Genomic DNA, 17,425 nt, shown 5'->3' with positions numbered 1-17,425 from the left:
AAAAAAACAAGATATGTTCTTTATAGACAAATTTATTAAAGCACCATAACTTCATGCAAATAAATTTTTGATACTGATATATCGTAATGTCAAAAAATAAGTACAAGATATATTAGTCGTAAAAAATTCAAAACCTACATGTATTATAAAAAGCCTCGTTCTCGGAAGGCCTATTCATTCACAGCTTGCTAGTTTATGACAAAAATTGGTGGTGTGCTTTTGTTTTTATAAGCTATGTAATAGCGTATTGAATTTGGTGTTTCATTGAATGTTTGTCATAAACAAGAACCCCCTACATTTCTATAGGATAATAATTGGCCACATTGGATATATCTTACATAATAAATAGTTCATATCATATAAAAGTAAAAAAATTACAAAAATCGACTGTAAAATTGAGCCCAGAATGACCTCTCAAGCGCTCTTCTCCTGATCGATGATTTCCTTAGTTGGCAGTGGGTTTTTTTCCTGTGTTTCTGCGTGCTTCAGCTTGGTGCTGTCAAAATTCTCAATACCAGAGATAAGGTTGCTTTGGACTTTTTCCTGCTGAATGGCTAATAAGAAAAAGAAATATTAATTACTTCGAGTAAATGTCTTTTATGAATGTAAATAAGAATGATATATTATATATATAAACGACAATTTCAATGATTAATAATTTTATGAACTAATGAAATATATATTTTAGGAATGATTTAACATATATGACAAATGATATATGAAATAATAAGCCAAATTGATGTGGTAAAGAAAAAGGATGATTCAAAAATATATCATGAGTGCATTTCAAATAATTTTGGATTTGCTAGCAAGATATAACTATAGGATATATAGTAAGCAGCAATGACCTGAATACATTTACATTAACTTTGATGGATTGAGATGCAAATGTCTTTTCTGATAGCTTAATATGGACAAAAACAGCTTTGGATATACATGTATAAATAAGTGAATGAATACCAAATTCCATGACTCCTTGACCATAAATGATGAAAGTTTTAGTGTCTCCTATACCACGAGCGTAATATAAACCTACCTTGAGAATCAGGCAAAATGATTTTCTCAGTTGTTTCTGTATGCTTCATTGTTGCTTTATTGAAATGTTCCACACCACTAAGAAAACTTTGGTGGTTTTTCTCTTGCTCAACAACTAAATTGCGCCATGCAAAGGGAAAAAGGGGAAATATATAATCATGCAAAATGCTTTAATTAAAATAGCTGTGGATAAAACAAGCAAAATCAAGACAAAACGGAATTTTGTGTTGCATAAAATTGTGTGTTCCTTTTAAAAAGAGAATGAGGTCTTATCGCCTCTAAAGCAAACAATATACATATAAAGTAAGTGCTCAAATTATTACAATTGTATATATATAAGCAATTACAATACTATTCACAAGGATATCTCATCGTCGATATAGAGACTCACCCTCTTTATCTGGCAGTGGATTTTTCTCCTGAGTTTCTGTATGTTTAAGTTTGCTGGGGTCGAATTTGGCGATACCCTCGATCAGCGCTTTCTCGTTTTTCTCTGCTGCTAAATCTAAAAATAAACAATTAATATTAATGAGGCTCAAGATCATTAAGCATTCGGGAGATAGCGATTCAGGTATTTTGAAAAATAAACAGCACTTAAAATGTTGGTCAAATAATTCAGAAAGTATGCGAGTAAATCTAAAAACAGTTGTTTAGTCTAATTGTTTACTGTGTGTTATGTATTATTGGTTTGTTGAACGGATAATTAAATGGTTGGAGCGTTTATTGCATACCGATCTAATAAAGAAGAATTCGCAAACAAACGGTATAATTTGCTTGGACAGCTTTAATATCTTCAATTAAGTCGGACAATTAAAATACTGTTAATAAATACGAATCATTTAATCTCGTCTGAGAAAAGAGTTATTGTGGGCAGCAGCCGTTATGTGTACATACCCTTTTAATAAACTGCAAATTACATGGTTAGGCAATGGTAAAAAAATGTGCAACAAATCAAAGCATTATTCGTTGTTGTCGGTCGTACCGACGTGTAAGTCACGTCTAAAAATACGACCTCCATACACTTGTTTTTGTTGAAAACCAGCAACGAAGCGATTCCGCTCAATAGGTCAACGGTGTGACAATTGAGTAGTCCAGTTAATTCAATTAATTTTGTTATATAAAAACAAGCAAACCAAAAGGAAATTAGTTTTATTTTCAGATCACAGGTCTAGCACCCATCATCCCAAAAATAATATCGCTTTATTTAATTATTAATTAATAAGATACCTTGAGATAAGTTTCGAGAGAAGCTTAGCTATAAGGTGTCGACCTGGGATCTAAAAATATGACGTTATCAGTGGGTTTAGACAAAATCCAGCCGGTAGTCAACGCCTTTATTCCAAAACCAAGCCAAAATGACACACCATCCTTTCCGTTTTAAGTTTACCTTCCGCACTGGGTAGTACTATCTTCTCTTTGGTGTCGGCCCTTTTTAATAAGGCACAATTAAAATTTTCTACCCCCGCTATAAGAGCATTGTGTGATTTTTCCTGCGCTACATCTATGAACAGAAAATAGTATCGTTGGTCATTGAGGTTGCTTCGAAATGATTCGAGATTGATCGAGATTTTAATATTGCAGCATTTAATTTAGTTAGGAGAGGTTACCTTTTATATTTCGGTATTATGCTAAGCTGATAGCACTGACATTTTGATTGTACAGTTTGGCATATTTGGCCATAAAGGTACCAATTACACTATAATATTATTATTTCTTAAAAATTTGTGGAAATTAAAACGACTAAATTATTACTCCACTGCATCTATAAATCATAAATTTACAAAAATATGCTGACTTGCTGAATGCAGTCGATTTTAAATAGCGAAAGAAAAAATGGACATAACTAAGCGAATTGGATAGGACCAGGGTTGTCTTTTATATTTCGGTATTGTAAATTGGTACTGTTATTTGCCAATTGACTTTTCTACTATAAAGTCACAGATATACTGAAGTATTTTCGATTCAAATAATGAGTATTAATTGAATAATTTCGTTGTATTTCTTCGCAGTGTTCAACTAAATCGTGAATGATTCAAATCTCATCAAATATTCGACGATGCTAAAAATAGCTGCTCTTCGGAGAAGCCACAATTCTTTATCCCCCATCTAAAATTGGTTATTTTCACCCTAATACCGCCATGTGCGAGATATTTATCATTGTGTCGGGAGTGTCAGCCATGAGCGCCGTTAAAATTACTCTTATTGAAAGGGAAATTTTGGAACGTGACATGGTCATCTGGGGAGTGGAATGTAAAAAGGGTGGGTCCTACGTATACCGGATATATTTAGATGTACACTCCACTAGGGGAAATATAAATACTCAATTTAAAGAATAGATAGTGTGTGTGTGTAATTAAAGTGTAGATAATGGAATGATTGGATGGGGATCAATGAATTGTCATTTGGTATACATTAAAAACAAACAAAACTATTATTTCTTGGTGTTGTATGCTTTGTAGAAAGGTTTGTCTACAAATAACAAATGTCTCTGAGAGATATTACAATATTTTACTGTATTTTTCATTTTAATATTATTAGTATTTAAGTAAGAGTAAATATTTAACGGGATAAAAAAAACCTTCCTATAGTTCTATCGTTTTGTTCAAAATGTTTTGAACTATTAGTAATTATATTAAAACAAAATATTGGTGTAATTTAGAAGTTGTTCATTGATTTTAAATCGTCATATCGTCATAATCGTTTATATTTAAAGAAAAAAAAAGAAAGGCTACTTTGAACTTTTTTAAAATTGTAAAAACTTAAAAGTTTCTTAAAATTAAGGGGAATTTTAGGTTGGTTTTGTAGAAATTAAACATAGAGGTACATGACGGATTATCAAGTTTCATAATAAATTTTAAACTGAATGGAATTTAAGATAGTTCACTGGTTTTCGGAGAATTATATTAAAAGAAAATTTAAAAGAAATTGAGAAAGGTACTTAATTTTAATCCATGTTAACTTTTACTTTTGTCAAAACAACAATATTTTTGTTAACTTTACGTTTTTGTTAAAGTAAATTAGCTTCAAACTTAATATAAATGTTTGACTTATAATAATAATAATACATCTTGAATTAAAAGTAAAGTATAAAAAAAAACTTAATAGAATTTGAAAGAGTCAATTAATTTTGTTAGTGTCTGGGAATTTTGAGGAATTTTTAAGAGAAATTTAAAACTGATAAGAAAAAAATAACGGGGGCTAGATTTAAATTTTTAAAGCAAAAATAAGTGGACTTATTTTTGCTTTAGAAGAGAGTTTTACGATATTAAACCATAAAAATACATGTCAACGTTTGGCGAATTTTATTCAAAGAAAAACTGAATAGAACATGAGAAATTTAATTAACTTTAAGCCACAAAAACTCATGTCAGCCTTCGGTGATCCTTAAGTTTTGTAAAAACAAAAATTCAAGGAAGTTTTTTCTGAAGAGATTTTGTTGAATTTAAACACAAAAATACACAGCGGATTTTGGTAACTGTATTAAATTAGATAAAAACAAAACTTAAAGATTTTTTTTACTTGTAGAGTTTGTTGACATTTTTAACACAAATACGTCAGATTTATGGAAGTGTATTAATTTAGAAGATTTATTTAATTAAATACATTAAATTACCGGGGTGTACTGGTATTAAGGGGATATTCTAGTATAGAAATTTTGAATAAAACTATTTTTTCATATTTTACACTTTTAACAGCTGTAATTTGGCGAAAAAGATTTTGTTTGCTTTTTTTAAAAACTTTTGTACTATAGTAGCATTTATATTATATATTTATATTAAGATTTTTTGGTTTCAGTTTACTAGGGGGTTACAATAGTCTCTATTCCCAGCCTGTAACTTAAGTAAAAATATTGTTTTCTTTTATTTCACTTGAAAAAAATACCTAAAATTCATGGCTCTAGACTAGAATACCTTCTTAAAAAACTGTGTTATAATGAATGTAGTGTATTACATTCTACTAAAAAGATATAAGTATAGAAAATGTAAAAGAGTTTATCAAGAGCAAATAACAAAACTATAATGGGATACATTTTATTTTCGCCATTCAACTGTACGAGATAAATACGTTCTATGACCCAATATCAAACGTAAAAAACAAACAATTCCAACAAACACGCCGATGATAAGGTTGTTGCCGCGCGTAGACCTAGATTACGTAAATGGACAGGCGTTTTCTTTTAATCAAACCGAATCGGTCGTCTTACCTTCGGCAGATGGCAGCACGATCTTCTCCTGGGTATCGGCGTTCTTCAGCTTGCTGGAATTGAACCCTTCCAGTTCGCTCTTGAGGTCGCCCGCGACCTTGGGTAGGTCCTTAAGGGCTGGGGGAGCTGGGGCGGCTGGTACTGGGCACGACATCTGCAACAGAAAACGAAACCACGGTGAAGGTCGTGCGTTAGATAGAAAGAAAACCGACGATCGTTCAATGCCGAGTCGTTTGAGTCATTAGCGGAATATTAATATCTTCCATAAATGGCAGGTACGGACCGGCCAAATAACCTACATAGCGGAGAGCCCGAGTTTCAGCCTTGTATTGGCGTCTTTCGCCGGCAGGTCGGCGATTTTATATCGGCTCGTGAAATAATTGCGAAATTCCCCGAGAAACATTTAAAATCAATTATGTAGACCCCCTGGAGGGCGAGAGGGGTGATGGTGATGGTTATCTGTATTCATTTTAATGTACTAGATGATAATTACGGACATTTTAAATAATTTACAGAATAATAATTGCTGGAATTCATTCATAATGTTTTAAAAAAATTGGTTTCTCGAAAAAACGGACGTCTCGTAACGCTGAAAATGTGGCTCCGGTGCACGATAGTATTGCAGAGTCTCCAGAAACATCAATTCAGAGACGTGGTTCCCAGTTACACATTTTTGTACGCAGTTTAAGGCGAATTTTGAGAATTCCCGGACAAAATTCAATTAGTCCAAAAATTGCTACCGAGAGATCCTGATCAACGAGCTGAGTATAGTAATGCAGTCCTAAGACTGGCTGGTGAAATTGAAGATTTTTCGTCTAAATTAACAATGAGCGATGAAACCCATTTTCTTTCATTCAGTTGCCACGTCAATAAACAGAACAGTCGGTTTTGGGGAACACAGAATCCTTAATTAATTCATGAAACTTCATTGTATCCACTAAAAACAACTGGATGGTGTGATATTCATGCTGGAAACATCATTGGTCCCTATTTCTTTCAAATGACCAAGGTGTTGCTATTACTGTTACTGCTGAACGATACCAAGACATCATTCGAAATTTTCTTGTGGCTGAAATGGAAGAACAAGGTCTACAGGACATGTGGTCTCAGCAAGATGGAGCCACATCACACACAGCTCGTTCAACAATTTAATTATTGAATGACTTTTTTTACGAAGACTAATTTCGCGTTTGGCGATTTAGCATGACCAGCCAGATCTCCGGATTTAACAGCACCAAAGTTTTTTGTATGCTTTTTTTTAAATCAAAAGTTTTATGTGAATAAGCTCCAAACAATTCAACATCTTAAAGACAATATTCGTCACGAAATTGAAGAAATTCAGCCCCGATGCTGCAGGATGTCATGAGAAATGCCTTAAAAAGGGCCCAAATTTGTCATAACGAAAAAAAATGTAAAGACCAAATAAACTTTTTATAAAAACCAAACTTCATCATTTCTTTGAACGAAGTTAATAGAGCTAGAGGGTTTGGCCAGTTAAATAGTTGGTTGCCTCAGCGCTAGTGTGAGAACTTGCTGTGTCATTATAAAGAACGATTCTTCCTTGCCGTTCTGGTTAGGTTGTGCACTATTCATGGTTCTACGTTGTGCTAAAGCACGGTTACCATATGTCCAGTTATTCCGAAGAAGCAGGCGATCTTTTGCTTCGAAATGATTCGAGTACAAATCGCTTGTAAGATTTGGCTCGTCTTGGAAAACACATTCCGTGGATTATTGTCTTATTTGGGACTCATACACATAGATTCAAGATTCGCCACCGATGTAGGTGTTATACTTTTGGTGCACCGCGATTGTATTTATTGACCATTTGTTTGCACCAATTGACAGAATTACATTATTGACCATTTTTCACATTATGCGGGATCCAACGGGACCAAATCTTTTTCACAGCTAAATATTCACGCAATATCTTATTCGGTGAGTCACATGACGATCTTGCAATATAATTTCGACGCCTTAACTGATTTTGGACATCCTTCACGATTTGCGTCCCTGAATGAACTGGAAATAGGACTTCGTCACCTAAAGTTGAAGTAAGTCTCCCCTGTCTTGTCGAAAAACGTGCAAAATCATCGTACGAAAATGTTAACTCTGGTAACGAGACATGTTGTGCTCAAATGACGAATGAAATACGTTTTGAAGAATGTTGTGTTTATAAAGGTTCAACTTCCCCTTTTTTTGAAATCGATATTTTTTTTGATTGATATACCGATAATTTTGTTGGTCTATAATTAAAAAAAAAATTACATTAAAATTGGTTCATAATTTTAGGGTTTATTAAGGGCTGGTCTTATAAAATATACTAGAATAATAACATATATGAAATATCTGACTTTTCAGACGGGGTTGTTGCACAACCGAGTCTACCTCTGCATCTTTTATACTTTATATTATATAATTTTTTTATCAATATGTTGAATCTTGTATTATTTTGTATGGAATAAAGAATGTTTGCGAATATATTATCTATAATAATTGGAAATTAACTTATTAATAGTAGGTAGAGAGCCAAACGCTTTGAAAATGATACAAAATATTCACGAATATCACCAGATATCATTAAAGTTGTACTATATAATCTGTGTGTGTAATCTGGCCTTTATAGGATTATCTATGCGTTATATATAGAAGCAAAAAATACTAAATATTATATTTAGAATATTTGTAACTGTATATTTAATTTTAGTAAAATTCATTCTCAGTAATTTTGAGAAAGTTTGAAGAACACAATGTCAGCTTTTGATCTTTTTTTTGGTTTTCTTACAAAAGGTCTTGCTCTAGAAGAAAGAAACGACGAACTGGTTTATGACGAATAATAGAAGATGATAGGTAAAGTTTTGGAAATAATAAAAAATCATCAAGCGCTCTATAGAATTGCACTGTATGGTTTACATTGTATGTTTGGGCCTTTGCTTTTTACGTAAGGTTTGGAAATTCATGTGATGATTTTACACCTACAGCTGGTCTTATAAAATGTACTAGAATACTAACATATATGTATATCCGACTTTTCAGACGGGGTTGCTGCACATCCCAGCTTACCCCACCATATTTTATACTTGGGGGAATTTAGTGAATCCATTTTTCATCGGCAATCAAAATGCGATGTAAAAAATGTTTCCTTTTATGCCGTCGAAACAGCTGCAACTCGTTCAATAATGCCTTCAAACCATTATGTGATCAACTCGCAGTCTCAGTGATATGGGTATTCAGCTAAAGTCGGTTATGCCTATCCATACAATTGCAGTCTATAGTTCTCAATATCTCAACAAAAATTCTATGTGCCTCAAATAAATGTTTTTAATAACAGCAAAATCATTTTTAGAGTAGAACAAGATATATTTAAAATGTTACAAAAAGCTATTCAAATTTGATAATACACAGATGAAAAATGATATAAACAATTTGCTTATACAAAATGTCTACATTAGATCCGGTCCTGATAAGACAATCTGTTGTAAAACAATAAGAGTATTATTTATATAAATCATCAGAAAATAATTTCTTCCAAAACAGTACTCATAATTTTTGCTGTAGGACATATGAATATATCAAACTAACCTAGTTTATTTATAAATAAATAAGCCAGAAAAAAGCTGATAATATATTATTACAACTTCCTGCAAACTACAAATATGTTTATAATTAAATAAATAATTATTTAGCAAGATGTATGTTATAAAACTTTTTTAGCTAAAAGTACAACTGCTTCAATATTACAAATACCAAATATTTCTTTCTTCGTGTAGTAAATATAGAATAAATATTTAAATCACGTACTAAAGGAATAAAGCAATAAATGTGAACAAAAAAGTGTATATAGACTTATAGATAAAACTTATTCATTTATTTTAACGATAGCTATTTTTATTTTATTCATTAATTGAAATTAAAAAAAAACTAAGTTGGCCAAGGAATTGTTGTCTATTAAAGAGTGTATCCATTGCTGGTATATTAAAATTGATCATGGTTTTATGGCCAACTGTGTCAAATTTTGATTATCTTTATAATAAGATAAGCAAACCAGTGACTATGAAAGTCGAAGATTGGTTACTTAACATGTACAAACATTTCCTCAAACACCGGATGTGGACTTCATCGAACAGATCAGATCAATAAAACTGAAGACTGAACGATTAGAAATTTTTAAAAAGTAGTTATAGTGAATAGTAACTGACTACTAAGGAATACAGTAAATTATTATTATTGTTTTATAAAGGTTAATGAAGTGTGTACATTTTATTGAATGAATTAAGAGAATGATGTTTAATTGTATCAACTCTGTTTATTGTTATAGAAATAGTGAATTTATATACAGTGGATTTTATAAAAGGGATGCTTGTTACTATAGCTATCGAAGTTGGAAAATACAGTAACTATTAGAAGGTACATTATAATGCCTGGATGGAAGAGTATCAAACGAAAAAGTTACTGTTTGGTCTAGATATTTGTTGATTATTTATTTCCGCAATATCATCGCTAAACGTATAATGCCTCCATAGCCAATAATTTGGCCTCTCAAGTTCAATCGTCCTTAATGAAAAACTCTTGAGTCAGAAGTACTGATAAATTATAAATGTTGCTTTTAAACAAAATATATTATCACTTATGCCAATTATCAGTAAAATAAAAATTGAAATATAAATTATCCTTGAGTACTTTCGATAAAATCCATGCAATAAAAAGGATTAAAAAATCTACAATATACTGAATAATCCGGCTATTTTGGATAAGTACTGAAACAAATGCTAAAAGACTGGCCCAATTTATTTATATAAATCACCAGAAAATGTTTATAAAATCCAATCAACTTCCTGCATACATTATTTAATAAATTAGTTAAAATACAACTTATTTTGGACAACTGATGATTCAGTTGTTGTCACTAATAAATAAAATAATAAAAACATAAATTGTCGTTGAAGTATTTAGATACCTGCTATAAAAAAAAGAGGAAAAATATCTCACATACGAGTTCGATTAGTTCATAAAATGTATAAACAACTACATAAATATTACTCACAATTGTAGCGATAAGGTTTAGTTAGCAACAATATAAACCTTTAAAATACTTTTATTAAACTCAGTTATTAAGTTCAGTTACGTAATATATTATCGATATGTGCAGGAAATGTATTTACAAAATTGCAGGCCAACGATCTAGCCTCTATTTTGTTCTTTGTGTGTTGGTTTTACTAAGAAACTTATGTTTCTCTTATTGGCAATGATGGTAAATTTTTTCACACTGTGTCATATTTATAAACAGATTTCTGTTTTATCGGATTGTTATTTACTCCTTGATCTGAATTCATTTTCCATTTCGGAACTTTCTTCTCTTTCTCATAGAAAATAGATTTCTTTCAAAAATATAATAAATAAGACTTTATCCAAGGATCCAACCTGAGATTGGAAGACCTAATTTAATATACTACAGAGAAACGAACCAGGCGTAACACTTAAATAAAAACCATTTAACTGAGGTACTGAAAATATTAATGAAAATGAAAGGAAGTAAACAAAGTTGATTGTAAACATTCAATTATGAATATTCGCATTTGTTGGCGTATTTTCTTTGTATTTGTTTTTTCTATATCACCAGAGCTCTAAATCTACCTTCTATCTCCGAATTCCCCTCTTGTAACTTTATATTTTTCATTTGGTGATATTTATGTACTTTACATTCTTATTCCAAACTTGGTGTTAGTATACACCATTCCTCATGCATGCTTACCAAATGATACTTACACATCATATTATTTAATAATCACTATGAACATTAACATCAATATAGATATGTATAATTTTCACATACCTTAACATACAGAGATAACTACTTATCGTTTACATTATCTGCCTGGTACATTTATTGATGTTATGACATGTATTTACAATTCTTATTCATATTTTAGTTCAGTTTACCAATGATTTTTGTACTAGTAATATATATTACTAGTCTACTTATATTAACAGGTACGTACTAGGATTTAACACATGAGCTGAAAAGTCCCGCGCCAAACTAACCTTCAAAAGAAAGCTATTTAAAGTTCATGATATGCTATTCATAAATTTGTGAGTTATTGTGCTAAGAGTGATACTAGTTTTTTTCAAAACAATGGATCAAAAACAATTTTGTGTTTTAATTTTGCACTGAATCTTCATCGGAAAAATACCGTAAAAGGACTCCGGCTCCATCAGAAACAACAATAAAACGTTGGTTTGCTGACATCAAACATGGGTGTAGAGACCAGAACAACCAGAAAACCAGGTAACTCCAGAAAAAATAAAAAAATCCACAAAATCGCTTCGAATGATCGAAAATTGAAGTTGCGTGAGTTAACTAACATCGTAAATATATCAACTGAACGTGTACATCATATCATTCACAAATATTTGGGTATGAGAAAGCTCTGTGCAAAGTGGGTGCCGCGCGAGCTCACTTTTAACCAAAAACAACGACGAATTGATGATTCGGAGCAGTGTTTGAAGATTATCAAGCGTAATAAACCAGAGTTTTTGCATCGATATGTGACAATGAATGAACATGGCTCCATCATTTCACTCCGAAGTCCAATCAACAGACATCTGAGTGGTCTGTACATGATGAACCCGCTCTAAAGCGTGGGAAAACGCAACAGTCGGCAAGGCGTCTGTATTTTGGGATGCGCATGAAATAATTTTCATCGTCATTGGACCGTTTGAAGGACGAAATCGCCGCAAAATTGCCGCATTTGAAGAAAAAGAAAGTGCTGCTTTACCAAGACAATGTACCGTGTCACAAGTCAGTAAAAACGATGGCAAAAATCCATGAACTGGTCTTCGAATTGCTTCCTCGTCCACCGTATTCTCCAGATCTGGCCCCCAGCAACTATTTCCTGTTCTCAGATCTCAAAAAAATTCCCACTGGGAAGAAATTTGTTGCTTGTCCAAAAACAAGAACGTTTTAACGATCCTGAGCAGTGTTTGGCCATGTTTAAACGTAACAAATTAGATTTTTTTACATCGATATGTGATAATGGATGAAACATGAATTTATCACTTCACTTCGGAATCAAAAGGATCGTCATTTGAGTGGACAGCAACTGGCGGCAGGACTATTGAGGCAAAAGATTATAACCCCTTGAACATTAAAATCGGATGTAAATATGCATGAAAAAACTTGGCATATACAAAGCTCAAAAACCCGGCCAAAATCAAAACATTGAAGTAAGAATGATCTCAATATTCAGCCCATAGCTTTTGGATAATCATACATATTAAAAAAACCTTGGTAGCAGCCTAAGGAAGAAGTAATAGCTATTGTTAGAGGGATGACCTTACTTTTCTGCTATTGCTAACAGATGTTTTTTTTTGTACTGTATCATATTTATAAACAGACCTGACCTCTATACATTTAATTTTAACATTAAAAAACTGAACACTGCGCACTAGACGAGTTATTGGAACTAGTTTACAAACAAGTATTTATCTCATGCGCATTTGGTGTAGATATCGTTAAAGATGCAAATCAACTTAACCATACTCATACAATTTTAATCAGCGACGAAGCAGCCACGCCCATTCGGAACGCCACATTTTATTCGGGCAAAAACAAACGTTCATTTTTCGATATCCTGTACAACGCGCTTCCTGTAAATTGTTTGTCGATGGGCCTACGCCGTACAAAATCATCACCCACACGAAGAAAACTGATTAGCGATGAACAGTTTCGAATTATTAAGGACACTTTCATTTTTTTCAGTTGCTTTTCACGGTCGCTATAACAAAACCGACTTGAAAATTTCTTCGACTTTCTTGTTTTGATAGATTGTTAATCTCCAGGTTTGGAATCGATGCGTTAGATTGTTAAGAAAGTGATTTCTTATTGAGACTGTATTCTCTTCAAGGAAAATCTGCTGCCACTATCGCAAAGGCCATTACATTACCATTTACAAGAGAATTTTTTTGAATTTAGAATATAGGCACACATTGTTATCGATTACTTTAACGAATAAAATGCTAATTCTTGTTAAATTGAAAAAAACTGGCTGGACTAATTAACTAGTTGTGTCTCTTCGTTTGCCACCTCTTCGATAGCTCTTTTAGTGGACTGCCGTTGGAGCCCTTTTATTTGTTGCTAATTCACTCTGTGCCTTGGTTGCTCACAACTCACAGTGTGTTCATTCAGTGCTCACAAGCACTGAATCTAAAGCAGGTGTACCACAAGGAAGTGTACTGGGACCAATGCTTTATCTACTCTACAGCTGTGATATACCACAAACAGAAAATATTACGATGGCTACATTTGCTGATGATACTGCGATTATAGCTGTAAATATCTCGGAATGAATCTCGATGCAAAACTTCGCTGGAAGGAACATATAAAAAAGAAAAGAAAAGAACTGCAATTGAAATATAGGAAAATGTACTGGCTAATTGGAAGAAATTCACAATTATCAGTACATAATAAATTGCTATTATATAAGCGAATATTGAAACCTGTATGGACATACGGAGTTCAATTATGAGGATGTTCTGCAAAAAGTAACATAAATAAAATACAAATTTTTTAGAACAAAGTCCTGAGAGGTATTGTGGGTGCACCCAAATACTATAGGGCTGATTATTTACATCGAGACCTTCAGATACCCACAGTCAGTCAAGAAATCAAGAGAATTGCAAGGAGGCATGAGGAAAGACTCCATTCTCACATGAATATTGAAATATTACAACTATTGGATACCACCAGAACAAGACACAGACTCAAAAGAATCAAACCATCTTATCTTGTGTAGTGTTGTGTAGTGAGATGCATATAATAAAAAATACAGCAGTGACATGTATAAACACTATTTCATCAGAGACTGAGATAGGGCCGAAGGGTCCTCCTAGTTATATACCTAGATTTAAGTTATCGTAAAGACAAATTGTAGGTTAGACGGAAACGACTAGTAACAATATATTAATTAAATAATAATAAAAATTTCACAACCTTAATCTCGCATCAAATACATATACAAAGCAATCCTTTAAAACCCTTCAACATAAAAAGTAACCACATTTTTATAACGAATAAGCATGGAATAAAACGAATTGATCGTACAGAATATTAAACATCAACACAAACCAAAACGTGTTGATAGCGTTCAATCGACATCTTATCACCCATTTTTTTAAACATGACTATTTATGGAATTCATATATGCTGATGCCGATAAATTTCTTTGTTATAATTTCGCAGCAACAATAACCCGTATTGTTTCAACTGGTAGCTCGCTATCAGAGAGAGCTTAAATACAGAATGTGCAAATCTGACCCGACTAAAAGAAACTAATTAAAATTCAACAGGTGGAGAAAGACCCAGGCGACGCATATTTTACCGGGCAAAATATATTTATTATTTTCTATAGAAATCGTACGTATAGGAAAATATTTGATGCCACACCGTAGTGCTGATGCTCTGTGCAGACGCCGTTAAATTTCTTCTCGTTCATGGTCCACGGAGTGCATTAAATGGCAAAGAAACGTTCTGTTGTTTAATTGGCTTCTTTTTCTATAATTTGATTTAAGACGGTAATTAAAAAGTAGAACAGTATATTAGTCTAGACAAATGATTAGGTATATGAAGAACTAATCTACCATTTTAACATTTGAATATAAAACAACGTAAGTTTATTCAAAATACCTTTCGTTGGACAGAGTTTATTATCCTATATTTATTATTCTCCTTTAATTACTTTATTACCTATATAATCTACCTTTATTATCTTATGTTACACATAAAAAATAGACTACCTGCCAGTGGTAATTGGTTCTATAATAAGTCGGTATGCGAACAGTAAAATAATTGGGTACGACACTGAATGCCAAGCTCAAGTGAAAAGAACATGTTAAAAAAAACGAGCAGAACTTTGTATAATTGGACGACAATCCGAATTATTACTTCTTATTATATATAGTTTTACAAATTGTTGCTATATACACAAATTTTGAATCAATGTGGATATAAATGATCTAAACTTACCAAAACAAAGTACTTCGCAGGATTGTTAACGCCCTATGGTATATTAGAAATGAGAACATCTACAGAGACCTAAGGGTCAGCGAAGAAATTAAATGGTTTGTGAAAAACAATATGTGCACATAAAAACCGAAGTATTAAAACAGCTCAACAACAGAGGATTTACTCGGAGATAAACCCTTTGAACTGATATAGTTAAATTATATGGTACATCCATTAAATTTTAATTTAAGTTTATGTCTGAAAAAAATAATGCATTGTTATCAGTCGTTACCCCACAACCCGAAATTTGATTTTTTAGAATGGCTCAAAACTATAGCCCTTCCAATAAAACAGCCAATGCACGTCATAGATGAGGCCGAATATACTGCCAAATGCAGTTCTCGAAACGGATTTCTTCCTATTATTTTTAGTTAAAAAGAGACAGAATCTGTGATCATATCATCGAATCAGTCTATAAAATTCGATTTGTGTTGGTACTGGTCGACCCTGTTGTCAAATTTTTACAAAATTCTTTAAAGACTTAGTGCAATAATTAGAGATTAGAGAGCTTACTTTGTAAACCAATATTCTAAGTTGATGCGGCAGCATTTCGACATACTGATGTCATACATTTTAATGGCGTGCATTGGCTGTTTTATTGGATAGGTTATAGATATTTATCTACTTCAGGGTTATTCAAAAGTTGTAATACTTCTGCATTAACCTGGAAGACTATTTCCCTAGTTACTTGGATAAAATAATTCAGTAATAATAAGTATGTTGCAATAAATCACTTAGAATATGCCAAAAGACATAACGAGTTTTTTTTTTTTGAGAAATCCTAACTCACTCAATTTTTTCACGAAACCATTTTTCGAAAAATAGAAAAATATTATAGACAGACAACACACAATCGATATTATAACTCCAGTATTAGTTTTGAACAATGAACGTTAAACAGTGGTTCACTGCAGTTGGCAAGACGGTAACAAAAAAGTGTAAAGACAACAAAAATTGATGGAAAAAGGTAAAAGTTACAATAGCATTCGATTAGGTTTTGTTGATCATTATATTTATTAATATTTAATTGCAGATATATTGCTAGTCGAGAAGGATTTTCCATCAAAAACTGTTTGGATATGTGGAAGGAAGCATTGTCAACCATAACACCTTAGGTTTGGATGGACTCGATTAGACATACAGAGGAAGTAAGTGATAACTGGTGGAATTGTGAACATGTCTCAGACATATTAGAAATTAACAGTTTAGTGATTGAATTGGACAATTACTGGGAAAGGGAAAGCCACTGAAGAAAACTTGTGATAATGCTAGAAATTCCTGAGGCAGAGTGATGAGAGTGGAAAGAACTAAAGGTATGCACATAATTAATTGAATATAAATGTAAAAAATGGTATTGTAGGGTGTAAAAGATTTGTGTGCACAGATATGATTGTAATTGTTCAAAATTAAACATGAGCATTAGGTTACAATATATGAGGACAGAAGGAATACTAACTGTTTTGTAGATATGGTAAATGCGTTAGACAGAATTCAGTGATTAATTTTATGAAAAATGGTGTACACAGATAGTAGCAGAAGAAATAAAATATACAGTGATAGCAAGATGACTTGACAAGTAAACACACCATTGAAGGAAACAAGTACTAATCAAAAAAAGTAAATATGCTCTCGAATGAAAGTAAAATATATCTCTCAGATATACAATTGTTAATTACTTGAATTAGGCCTCCAGGGGGATACCACTACATAAAAAAACGTGCCTAGAAACTCTATCTCATGGATGGTGTGGAAAAGAGGTAAATATAAACAAAACAAATCTAACCTAAAAACTATTATAGCTGTGTCTTAATTGTAGTTTTAAGTCCTTCGATAATATATGCATTAGATTTACTATAATGTTAAAATAAATTATATTTCATAATTTTTTGTATGTCAAAGTCAAACTGAACTAAAACTCAGAGTTAATTCGGCAACATTGCAATATTTCGACGTCACAAATATTCATGATGCATTACTAAAAAGACTTTGAATATATATAGTAATATAATTATTATAATAAAAATACTTATTGGCCATTGGGCAGATTATCGAACCACTAAGGATAATAATTTTTTAAATTTTAACTCAGTCAGCACTCTCGGTATAAATAAAAAAATATCCACTCATTA

The 17,425-nt window shown here is 32.2% G+C and overlaps 1 protein-coding gene across 5 annotated transcripts in view; it reads right to left on the bottom strand.

Moving 5' to 3' along the window:
- Window positions 1-16: 16 nt before the first annotated feature.
- Window positions 17-17,425, bottom strand: part of cib (thymosin beta cib) — a 53,491-nt gene continuing 36,082 nt past the window's right edge. For 2 of the 5 annotated variants that reach the window (XM_076397492.1, XM_076397485.1), the window contains 5 exons: window positions 5,240-5,393; window positions 2,423-2,536; window positions 1,427-1,540; window positions 1,037-1,150; window positions 17-554 (listed from right to left, as the gene is read on the bottom strand). In XM_076397492.1, coding sequence (XP_076253607.1) covers window positions 415-554; window positions 1,037-1,150; window positions 1,427-1,540; window positions 2,423-2,536; window positions 5,240-5,393 — 636 coding nt within the window. In that variant the 3' untranslated portion in view covers window positions 17-414. The remainder of the gene's footprint in view (window positions 555-1,036; window positions 1,151-1,426; window positions 1,541-2,422; window positions 2,537-5,239; window positions 5,394-17,425) is intronic. The other 3 variants (XM_076397499.1, XM_076397508.1, XM_076397516.1) reach the window with 3 other exon arrangements.

Source organism: Rhynchophorus ferrugineus, unplaced genomic scaffold (assembly GCF_030347505.1).
Source record: "Rhynchophorus ferrugineus isolate W39M unplaced genomic scaffold, kcgeb_rfMv2 rfM1, whole genome shotgun sequence".
In the NCBI taxonomy this organism is placed as follows: domain Eukaryota; kingdom Metazoa; phylum Arthropoda; class Insecta; order Coleoptera; family Curculionidae; genus Rhynchophorus; species Rhynchophorus ferrugineus.
This window is presented reverse-complemented; position numbering and strand designations above follow the sequence as displayed.